The following is a 12,588-nucleotide window of genomic DNA, read 5'->3' as shown; positions in this document are numbered from 1 at the left end:
GTCATCCCGATGGACAGTTCACTGCCACACGCTCGACCATTCAGTGAACTGGAATCTTTCAGCGTCACGAAATATCATGAATATTCATGAGCACGGCTCACCGCCATTCTTCCCCAAGTCTTCGGAACTTGTCGGCAGAAGTTTCGCCCTTTGTTTAAAAGATTCGGTAGTTTTCGGATGTAAACATGCCACACGTGCCACTATATACGACGTACGAAGAAAGATGGCAACTGCTGAAAGCGGTAAGTACGAGCTCGTACGAGTTATCATCCCTTTTTGACCTATTGATCGGTCTGGCAGCGAGGTCAGATTTTGCTCAAAAGTCCGTGCTAAGTTCATGGGTACATATGTAAGACTAAATGTATTTTTAGAGGTTTTCCTTTGCATATATCGCTGTAGTCAGTCTGAAAGAGGATTTTCCAAGCTTTACAACGAGGGGTCATATTTTTTTGTCGGGCAATGGGGCGCGATGGGGCGCGTTTTTTCGGGAGCAGTGTAAATTCTCGGTGATCAGAGCGAGAGTGTCCACGTATTCAACACTGTGTACTATGTGTGACACGTTGTTTGTCACTGTCAGCCTAGCGCCTGTTGACTTTCTTGGAGTAGATTTGTTTTGGTGAGGGAATAGCTATCTGAGTTCTAAAACGAATTTCTGGAAAACGTAATCACGGTAACGTAAGCCTTATTTACATGCGTGATAGTGGATGAAAGCTTCATTGTCGATCGATCGTCTGATATATGCGTGAGTAAATGGATTAGGCGCGTAGACGTAGACGTACATCGTATGCAAAGCATGTGTATACAATCGTAAATGTAATCATATGTTGGCACTTGGTAGGTAATGTAACTGTTACAGATAAATTATTTGTGTCAATTTTTGCCAGCTGCTTTCAATATTGGTCGATAGAGTACTAATGAATTTTTTTTCGTCCGACAGCATCATCGTCAGTCTTGTTAGCACCATCCACAGAGCCAAAGCAAATCGAGCCAGGAGATATCAAAATTGAGACTAGTGTAAGAGGGTATGTGAGACATATTCCCGATATCACGTACTGCAATATCTTATTATTACTTTGTGTCACTTGCTTATGATCTGACATAGTAAACATGCACTTGAAAACAGGCCATAAAACAAAATGTAATCCAAGATGTGATAATTTTAATAGTAGTAACAACAACAACAACAACAACAGATATGGTTGATAGTACTCTGATAACCATCATACCCAGCACATTATGTTACCAGATTTGCCCGAGTTCCAAAGTTAACAGAATTTTACTTTGATTAATGTCATTTTGTAATGTGTATCATCTTAGTTATTTCTATAAATTTATTCTAGTTAATTTATCTGCTGTGTATGCATGGTTATATTTTATTATGACCCCATACAAATGTTTTTCTTTCGTTTTGTTTTTATAGCTATCAGGCTCTCTGTGACTGTCCCACAAGTGTATAGATGGATTTACATCCGGAAGTCGACAACCCTCATGATCTAACTGCTATTGATGAATACAGATTAGAAGTAAACAAGAAACTTGTTGAAACAAAATAGGCGAAAAAAGAAAAACACATTGAATTGTACGAGGAAGTCGATGACCTTCTCACTATTGAGATAGTAGAAATAAACCTTCAATATAAAATTTAAGTAGCTGTGAGCACAACAGTCCCATATGGATACATTTACAAAAGGACAGTCTGTTTTTCAACTCACTTCATAAATCTTCTCCAGGAAAGAACATTATCAAGCTCCTGTACATATTTGGTGGTTTGTAACACAAAATTCAATCTCTTCTTTTTGTCTACTTCTAGCTTGGACTATTTACTAGGTTGATCTTGACTATGTCCTTGTAACATATACCAGGATTAGTGCAATCTATTTCATGTAACAATGACAGTTTAGTTGTGATATTACCATACCAAACATGTTCCTCAATGATTGGCTTATCTGTTCTATTGAAGTAGTATCTGGTTGATGATTCATTCAAACTTGACTTGTTTTTGAGAAGACTCTTATGGCTCATTTATAAGTTAAACACTTCATGGGGGCCATGAACTGTCAAGCTTTGGAGAAACGTAAAATGATGTAATGTGAAAGATAACAACAACTCTCTGCAGTTGTATTTTCAATACTTTATTTAACATGGAGAAAATAAATAAAAATGAATATGTAATATATATATGTGGCTAATAAAATATATAAATACATAAAATATATCATCTGCTTCAGTTTACACTTTGTAACATGTATTAAACTTCACTTGTTTGCAATGGTCCTGAGTCCTGCTATAAATAGTTTTCAGCATGTCAGTCAATATCTTCACATTTGACTTTATGTAGAGGAAGACTTTCATCTTGTACAAACGTGTAATTTTTCATCTGTTGACAAGAGAGAACCAGAAATTTAAATTAGACATTGATTTCAATTCAAATCACTGCTGAGTAATTTCACGGGACAATTGTGGAAACTGTTTCAAAACAAAACAAAAATATAGGTGTGCGTGCAAAGTCTTGCATATGAGATAAAATTAAAGTTTTGATGTGATGGAACAAATCAGGTGATTTGTTACTAATTGTCAGTCACGGCCAACAAACAAGAAACCCCTGAACATCAACCAAATAAGTGTGCTGATTAGTATTTCTTCACACTAATACATGTTAAAGAAATATCGTTTCAATGGGTACAAAATACTTATTTTCACCAAATACCATATCACTGTTTTATCAAATTATCAGCATAAATATTGATTCTTAGTATTTCCAAGTCACAATATTACCCACATTTGAATTTATATTCTCAACAAAAATATTTCGATCAATTTAGAACAAATTACATTAATAACAATCAATTGAAATCTTACCCTTTAACACGTTTTTTGTTTATACAGAATGTTATTCCTTAGTTCACAACCTTACGTGTTTTAGCCAGTTATAAAAGATAATATACACATTTGCCTGTGCTAGTCGTCGCCTCGCTCCGTAGCACTGAATACACCCGTACTGATAGGAAACTGTGAATGCCTATCTGGCACTTGCTGTGATGTTGCGAAATAATCAGTACATCGGTTATAGTATTCCCCCGGTTCGGAGCAATGCGACGACTTTCGTTTTAGATAAAATGTAGCAAAAAGGGCACGAACGAACGACTATCGACAGTGTACTAGTGACAGTGTAGTCTCGAGTCCCAATCAAGTAGCATTGTGTTGAGAGGTGTTCAGTTTGGCAATTTATTCTTTACAAAGTTATATTGACAGCTCTTTTTTATCCAGCATGTAGTCAAAATTTAAAACTGAGAAAGAAGAGTACCATATTTACCCTGATTTTAAAAGCTCAGCCACGCCGAAAACTCCCGTAAGCCACGAACCATACACGCCGTAGGGTACGATTGACCATTGAAGTGCTCGACCATGTAGACAGGAAGTTAGGCGTGGAGTAATGGATATAAGAACAAACGCGCGTAACCTCTGACCAGTTGACTGAAAAGATGACATCATCGATCCTCTCATTGGCTACTTGTACTGTCCATCGGGATGACATGACGGGAACTGTTTATACATGTCGCTAAACACCCTTTATTGCAGTAGTTCACATAGACGTCACGACAATAATTAACATCTCATATGTCTAGAGACGTACGCGTCATCTTCCAAGACGCTCATAATTATGCAAGACCTACTGTTTAATCTCAGGACGCTCATCTACTATGCCTGCTTGACTTATTTTGACGACCAAAGTGTCGGAGGTTTGAGCACTTTGGTTTTGACCTTGGACAGGTGACCATGTATTTATGTCTCACCAAACTCAGGGCTTTGACAAAATAAAGTCTATATTCCATGACCAGTTTTACTCCATATGACGTCTCTCGTATGCAGTTAACGTTTATGTACATCTGTCCATGGAGGTAGTTTGTCCATGGAGGTAGTTTCTACCTCCATGATCTATCTATGCCGATCTCCATATGGTAAAACAGTCGTTGGTGCCGGCGTAAGGATGGAATGTACCATGGAAGTATCACCCACCAGACACTTCCATGCATGTACGAAGTGTGCATACAGACACCTCGTACTTTCATGATACAGCAAGATACCCGGATGTCAAGACAAACTGTCAAGTATCATCATCATCATCACTGTATTAGTTAAAATTGGTGGCGGCAATTTGCATTTTCTTAACATGCTCAAAATGTAACATAAATGAATCGTTCATGATTAATTACACAAATGACTCATTCACTGTCAATTTATTCTTGAAGATGACAGCGGGATGAGTATATATTTTGGAAACAAGATAATTAAATACAGTCAGGTAGATGTATTTATCACTGAAATGAGAACGATATAGTGTTTGATCTGCAGTTACTTTAATACATTGAAACCTAAAATTGTATCAGCTGCGATGGAGAGTGTTTAAAATGTCTATGTACATTTGGATGCTGATTACAAAGTTACCGTCTGTCACACACCAATTTGAAAGACCGTTCTATAATCTTCAAACCAATTACATGTATTGGATTTTGGCGCTACAAATTCGATTAAATTCACCCACGTCTATATTCTATTAAAAGTTACAGAATAGAACTACCACTGGTATTGATAAAACAATCACTATTCACATTCACATTCAATACGTTTCATCCAGCAATTTAACAGACACACTGCAAGGAAGGGCGAACTGTTGTTGGATCGACACCCAATTCGAAAGTTTCTTCCAGAATTTCAACAAACAAGAAAGAACAAACATTTTGTTTATATCGACACTGACTTGCCACAAAAATAAAAGTGTTGATAAAGACCTATTCTTATACGTGTGTGTCCAAAAATGTAACACTTGTTCCTCGTTTTTTTTTGCTATTGTTGTATAAATGTTGCTGTTGTTAAACAGCTCCATCTATCATGAGTGAACAAGACTGACTGTTTGGTTTGCAGTCAAAAACTCTCAACTTATCAACAGCGCCCTCTATCATGAGTGAACGAGACTATCTGTTTGCAGTCGAAAGCTCTCAGTTTATCAAAAGTATGTTGTGTGTATTGGTTACAATTTTAGTACTCATGTTGCTGTTGTTATTACATATATTGGGTCAAACGCCAGCTTTATTGTTCTGTTTTAGTTTCTTGTACCATTCCAGGAACTAAGATAATTTTGCCAACATTCTTTCTGTCATACATTTTCTTCATAGCATCAGCAACCTGTAAATTAAAAACCAAAGAACGACATTATATATTTATCACTAGTTGTATGATTATGGATAAGAACAAACCAAATAAAATTCACAAGTATGTCTAGCTCATTCTGTTTCATTACATTACATTACATTACATTACATTGTATTATACTGTACATTCATGGGGGGGGGGGGACTCACAAAGTAAGGTTACACATGTCCGCGGTTTTAATCTCCCCCTTTTTGACTCATGTAGACTTTTGACTTTATATTTAAGCATTATGTAGAGGTTTGACTCCCTCTTTGAATGCATGTACGACTTTGACCCCGTATTTTGACAACGTAGTTTCCAAGTTGTTAATTCCCCCCCCCCCCATTTCCTCCGAGGCTTTAGCTCTTATTTTCTGGCAGAATGTAAACATTTGACCCTTAGCTTCTGGCTGAAGTATAAACTTTTGATCTCTAGTTTTTTTTATTCATTGTAGCTTTTAAATTGAATCCACTAAGGTACATCTGTAACCATTGCCCAGCTAAGTAACCCCCCCCCCCCTGTGCATTACATATCACATTCTATTCTATTGTATTCTATTGTATTCTATTCTATTGTATTCTATTGTATTCTATTGTATTCTATTGTATTGTATTGTATTGTATTGTATTGTATTGTATTGTATTGTATTGTATTGTATTGTATTGTATTGTATTGTATTGTATTGTATTGTATTGTATTGTATTCTATTGTATTGTATTCTACTCTACTCCACTCTATTCTATTCTATTCTATTTTACTCTACTCTACTCTACTCTACTCTACTCTACTCTACTCTACTCTACTCTACTCTACCCTACCCTACTCTACTCTACTCTACTCTACTCCACTCTACTCTACTCTACTCTACTCTACTCTACTCTACTCTACTTTACTCTACTCTACTCTACTCTACTATACTCTACACATATACCTACCTTTTCAAATGTGAACACTGAATCAATCTTTGGTTTAATTTGTCCATCTTTGAACATTTGCATCAACGTGTCAAAAGCGTTGGCAAGGAGTTCAAACTCATTGGTCATCTTGGCGACGTGAAATCCACTAATAGATTTGTTATGACCCATTAACTTCATACCAGTAAAGGATGGTATATTCCACCAGTTTTTGAACATGGCCCAGTAATGAAGACGTTCACCATTTATAAAATTAGCACCACCTGTACACATCACAGACATGTTAGATAAAGTCTAGTCTAAAACATAAGTTGAAATTCATTAGTCTATACCACAGAGACCGTTTGAAGGACATCCATATCTTTTATAGCGCCCTCGTCCATTAGTGATTATCCAGTAGTGATGACCATCTGGATCAACAATATTGCCCATCGGCAACCAACTATATTAACCATAACAAGTTAATCAAAAACTAACTTTTGTCAATTTATAACTTGAAATGTGTATATTTACCGTATGTAATTATTTTGCCCATCGGTTTAAGTAATTGATATCCCTTCGTCGTGTCTTTGCCACTCAATGGATCAAGTACAATGTCAACACCTGTAGATGGGAAACATAAACATAAACATATGAATTATAACATGTCATTTCTTTCCATACTTGTAGTATATCAACTAAGTTTTATTTCTCTTTGACGGCCTTACATGATATAAATTGGTTGTAAGCCAATCGATCGATACATAATCGATCGATCAATTCATTCATCCATTCATCTATTCAAATAATTAAATACTGATAGAAATTAAATTAATTTGCTTCGCAAATATACTCTAACACAAACTATTACAAATAAATGTATACATTTTTTGCGATGGTGAGAGAAATGATACCTTTATCTTTTTCACAGCTGTTACGATAGTAAACACTTGATCACCTGCACATTGCTAAGAAACAATATCTAAATGGGTATCATATTCAAATTGGCCACGTATTACAATAAAATAGACATTCTGATGTATTAATTTCTTTGTAAAAAATTTAAAAAATGAAATCTCGGGAGACTTCGCATGATTGCGAAACAGCGTTTTCATCTGAATGAACGATATTTCGCAATCATGCGAGATATCGCTGTCTCGCGAGATTTCATTGTTTTTAGATTAGCAAACTGATAAGAAAACATCACAAATAAATAAGTACATGAGAGTAACGACTGTACCAGTCTAAGGTTTTTCAGATTTACAGTACATATTATTATGTTCAAAGAAATCAACAGGTGGTTTTCGGTAATTCCCATTTTAAACTACCTGTGTCTTTCGGGTCAAACATTGCTATATAATGGGTATAGTATATTGTATGCCTCGATCATCATGTGAGTGTTATGACATATACATGTATATCCAAGTATATTCTGATAACTGATTTATTAACCTAAGGTAAACAAACCTTTTGGGTCAATTTTAAGTATTTCTTGTTTATAATCTTGCGTTCTGTAATCAATGGGATGGGTTATTCCATTCTCTCTGATTGCGTCATGTTTGTGTTGTGATGCCGTTCCATATGTTGTAACTTTAGGTACAGTTTTACACAGCTGGGCTGCAGCAAAACCAACACCACCTGAAATGAATAGTATATTAAAGGTGTATAAACATTAGGTATATGATTACTAAGGTAGTGTGCACCGCGGATATAAAAATCTTAAAATTTAACTTTTTTTTTTTTTTACTTTTTTTTTTTTTAGAAATCTCAATCCCTTTCTCGGTAAAACTCAAGAAAAGATATCTGGGGTCACCGTACACATTTTTGAAAGAGCTAGGTCGATATGATATCAAAATCAAGCCATTGTAGAATACTGAATACGGATAACTCCGTAACTTATTTGGAATACAGAAAATGACATATGAAAGGAAAAATATCCACCAGGAACAATTTTACAAATACAATACAAATTGTCATGACAAATAAGTTGCACACCGTTTCACACTGTACAAATTTCCCTCTCGGTTTCTTATAAGTTATTTGGTAGTGTTTCTAATGAACGATAACTTTTTTACGTTCAGTAGTAAATAAATCGGAGTAGGGCCGTTACTCACCTGCTGCCATGTGAATGAGGACACTTTTACCAGGACGTAAATGAATCGGAGTAGGGCCGTTACTCACCTGCTGCCATGTGAATGAGGACACTTTTACCAGGACGTAAATGAATCGGAGTAGGGCCGTTACTCACCTGCTGCCATGTGAATGAGGACACTTTTACCAGGACGTAAATTACCAAAATCAAACAACATTAGATATGCTGTCAGGTAATTAACAGGAATAGCTGCTGCTTCTTCAAATGTCATCTCATCAGGAATTGCAAAACAGTTCTCAGCTGGTAATGTTACATACTCTGACCATAATCCCCACTCATGAAGACATGCTACTCGCGTTCCAACCTATAATGAAAAAAAAGACACAACAAAATTAGATAAAACAACAGCAAAGTTCTAAATTAAAGATGTTCCGTTCTTTAATATGTAAATTAGGCTAAATTCGCTCAGGTTTCCATCGTATTACTATACTATGGTTGATTTGCACATCACAGAGTATAAATGTATTAAGCATGATGTAGCTCTATGTGTATATATACTTGGCACTTGCAATCTTCGTAAAAAAATTAGGACAGACGCCCTCTGTTGGTCAGGTGTACATTTTCCGCCACAGTGATATTCCTAGAGTTTACGCCCACAAAGTACATTGTAACCGGTTGTAGAACCTATCTTAGTCTATAGGATACGACATCTGTGCCATGCTATCACTCAGCACACAAGAAGCCTGGTATGACTGAACAACACAGTCTAGATACAGACTTTATTTAAAATTTGCTATACTAAAATATAATTGCGGTTTCATGTGTGCATTATTGTATATTTCAAATGACAACACAATCATACATGGTAGGCCTCTATTGAAATAGTAAACTTTGTGGTAAAACTTGGTGCACTACTGAGTTCTTCGCTCTTTGTCTTCCCATATGATCCTTTTAATAGTTGTCCCTAAAGCCTCACTCTCCGATGAGGGCTAGCTACACAATTAAGAATTATATACATTCGATGTGCTGTTACACATACAGAATAATTATGTACAGTCTGTGGATAATGAAGGTGGACGCAAAGAGACATGTATTATTGCATATAATTAGATTGTTGTTTTCCTTAAAGAAAACCTCACACGAATCATACTACAACTTTAAAGAATCTTACAACGAACACAACTTTGTTCCATTTTAAGTTTACCCCGTAAAACATCTCTCGGCTTAAAAAACAGTTTTAATTAAAATTCATTGCCCCGAATTCGCTAAAATTTAAACAACAATTTATTAAAAATTACTTCTACTTTTATATCCAACTGAAACCATAAAAACATGCTTGGTGGCGCTGTAGACTTTTTAGGAGTCTCCAAATTTTGATTACGATATTTCGTGTAAATCATAAAGAATTGTTGACGGGAGGGGAGGGGGGTAATTTGAAAATACCAATCCCTTACATCAACGAGTAAAATACTTTGGCAAGAAAGGGCAAGGTAATGATTAGGTAAACATTAGACTTGCTAAAGTTTTCGGGTTTTTTTCAGTCTTTATTTGAAGAAGAATTAAAAAAAAAAACCCACAAGTGTGTTTTTTATGTGAAATAATGACCTGGCTTAGTGATTGCAAAACAGTGGGGTAACTGCATATGACCCTTGGGAGACTACTAGTAACTGGGACAAATTAAAAAACAAAGTAGGGGACATTTTTTCGTTACTAAAAAATGAATAACAAATTGAAAATATTTGAAGATTATGAAACTAAAAATATCACAAGGGACTGGTGTCAGTCTAATCGACACAGTAAATCTAACAAGTTTTGGAAACCAACGTTAACAGAAATAGGTCGACTAGATCATGTTTTAAAGAGAGTAGATTTCTTTATCTGCATAGACTATTCGCCGTTGTTGGCGCGCTCCTTTATAACTTTGTAATCATCCGATAACATGTAACAAACGATGAATCTGCACTAACTGCATATATCTGGAACATTTTTGAAAATGTTTTGTTAGATACAATAACTAACTCGTAATACCGTACACAGTGAACAGCACAGTTTTACATCATCACTTGTGAGTAAACATATTTTTAGCCGTAATAAATCGAATCAAATTGGGTTCGGACCCAAAAAATCAGCGCCCTCAACCGTGACGGCGATCACAATTTCAACCTGTTTCTGTACTGATTATGGATAATACTGACCACTGATTAACACGTACATTTTTAACAATTTTCAGTTAATGTAGTGTGATTTTCTGATCGAAAAATAATACCTCCAGCATGGAGTTAGGCCTACAACTAGTATCGTTTAACCAATGTAACATGGTAACATAACAAATTTGAAACCAAGCTTTCGCTCAAGATTAAACTTGCCACTACACTACCTCTATAGATATAATATTGACCACTAATTAACACATACAATGTCTTTTTAGAAGCAATTTATCAATTTTTAGTGTATGTATCTTCGGTCATTTGATGAGAAACAAATGCCCCGATTGCAGCATAGTAGTAGGCTATTTTATTATAGTGACAACGTAATTTATAAAATACCTCGAAGCCAGTCAGGTTTAACTGTTATCTACAACAATGATCGAAAGATGAAGTTTTGAAGGCATAAAAAGTTAGTCTAGTTCCATGACGGACAGTATACACCCTTTTTTGTTTGTTTGTTTGTTTGTTTGTTTGTTTGTTTGTTTGTTTGTAAAAGTGTGTGTACTGTCCGTCATGGAACTAGACTAAAAAAGGTAAAGTAATGTACATTTAGCGAGAAAGAAACTGATAATTCGTATATTTTCCAGTACACTATTTAGCAGTCTAATTTCAGGTTGGAACCCCGTCCAATATTATAAATATTTCTAAATGTAAAGCAAGTGAGCATAGGGAGAACAGATTATCATTCAAATAAAGTCGCTAGCATTTTAACTAAGCTTATTTTGTTCACTTGCAAATACTATTATACGCGTACTGCTAATGTACTCTGCATTCGTTACAGAACATTTTCACATGCATACACTGTACATGTGTGACCAAGGTTCAATTTATCTATAACGGGAGCACATTGAGTAGAGTCCGGGGATGAGAAAACAGGTCTGTAACTATTGATTGATTACTCGACCGAATTACCTAGTCATTATCGCCCTTGAAGCGTTCTAATCACGTTGGAAAAAACGGGCATCGACCACAATACAGACATGTGTACAGACACGTGATAGATTACGTATGTGAACTAGAATCAGCCCGGTCCAGTCCATGCCATTAAGTATATAGACACCATTATTACAATGTTGCTGTCTAAACTGACGAAATATATATTTACAAAACATTGTATTGTGATAAAATTGTTGACTGAAATCTCTTCTATTATAATATACACTTTACCGTTAGTTCTGTCACCCCTTCACCAAGTTTCGAGATCACACCAGCACACTCCAGTCCCATAACCAGTGGAAGTTTTGGCATCGGAACATACAGTCCCTGACGAGCTGAGATTTCTGCAAAATTTAGCCCACATGCTTTAACTTCAACCAGCACTTCACCTTTCTTTGGTTGTGGTATTTCATATTGGAGTGTTTGAAGTTTATCAAAACCACTAAACCCAGTAAGCACAATGGTTTTAGACATACTTTTGTTAGATGTGGTCACACTGCAGTAGTTACAGTGTAATCTTTTATTGTATTCATCGGTGATGTTACGATAAGCTATTAACCCTTGCATCCTTGTACAAAGGTTCATTGGCCATTTTTTGCCCAGCCATGAAACTCTTTTGAGTTTATATTATAACAGATGTCTTCTCGGGCTCTCAGGGGTTACAACATGCAGTCTAGACTTGCACAGGTATTGGTTGGCCATTTATTTTTCGATACATATAAAGTTAAACCACAGTTGACGTTATAAAGATACTTGACGTTATAAAGAAAATCCGTACTTCCATATACTATGTAAATGTCCGAGCTCATAGCTAGCATTGTACAGTTTAGTTGCACATTTGCGGTTTCTACGCGTCCAGTCGAGCACTGCACTACGCCCTCACGTTTACGTCATGTGACTATCTAGTCCCACCTTATGACCTTATGGGGGTGAATGCCCGGCCACGCCATAATGATCGTCATGACTACATTATATGCGTGATTTAAGTACATGACCTGGGTCAACTTGAGAGATAAAAACTAACCCAACGTTATGGCCATCACGTAAAAAGCATAGCGCTTTACAATTTTAACATGTATTGAGCTACTAAATCGGATCATCACATAAAAATCGAAATGATCAAAACAAGGAAGGATATGTATATAATGTTCTCAAAATAGCAGATGATGCGTCTAACCATATAAGGAATAGTGGGCGTCCAAATGTAAATATTACTATGCAAATAACACAATAGTGGTCTCTAATTGGTCAGTTCACACAGGCTTTCATC

General features: G+C 35.9%; 1 protein-coding gene and 1 long non-coding RNA gene across 2 annotated transcripts; one reads left to right on the top strand and one right to left on the bottom strand.

The window, feature by feature from the left end:
- On the top strand, nt 1–2,183 carry LOC144433967 (uncharacterized). The gene is made up of 3 exons (XR_013480816.1): nt 1–242; nt 938–1,022; nt 1,421–2,183. It is a non-coding gene; the product is annotated as an uncharacterized LOC144433967 (long non-coding RNA).
- Nucleotides 2,184–4,814: 2,631 nt separating this feature from the next.
- LOC144434265 (synaptic vesicle membrane protein VAT-1 homolog) lies at nt 4,815–11,885 on the bottom strand. Its single transcript, XM_078122718.1, has 6 exons — nt 11,550–11,885; nt 8,332–8,539; nt 7,551–7,721; nt 6,618–6,707; nt 6,126–6,367; nt 4,815–5,184 (listed from the first exon to the last, which is right to left on the bottom strand). The coding sequence occupies exons 1-6, from the start codon at nt 11,883–11,885 to the stop codon at nt 5,089–5,091; spliced, it is 1,143 nt and encodes a 380-aa protein (XP_077978844.1). The 3' UTR covers nt 4,815–5,088.
- Between the last annotated feature and the right edge of the window lie 703 nt (nt 11,886–12,588).

Source organism: Glandiceps talaboti, chromosome 4 (assembly GCF_964340395.1).
Source record: "Glandiceps talaboti chromosome 4, keGlaTala1.1, whole genome shotgun sequence".
Taxonomy (NCBI): domain Eukaryota; kingdom Metazoa; phylum Hemichordata; class Enteropneusta; family Spengelidae; genus Glandiceps; species Glandiceps talaboti.
Note: the sequence above shows the minus strand (reverse complement) of the source record. Positions and strands in the feature narration are given on the sequence as shown.

Coding starts and splice junctions, on each gene's coding strand:
- LOC144434265 (XM_078122718.1), bottom strand. CDS start 11,885: ATGCAAGGGTTAATAGCTTATCGTAACATCACCGATGAATACAATAAA. Junction 7,722..8,331: donor CCTCATTCACATGGCAGCAG/GTGAGTAACGGC, acceptor TATTCATTTCAG/GTGGTGTTGGTTTTGCTGCA. Junction 6,708..7,550: donor ACTTAAAATTGACCCAAAAG/GTTTGTTTACCT, acceptor TCCCATCTACAG/GTGTTGACATTGTACTTGAT.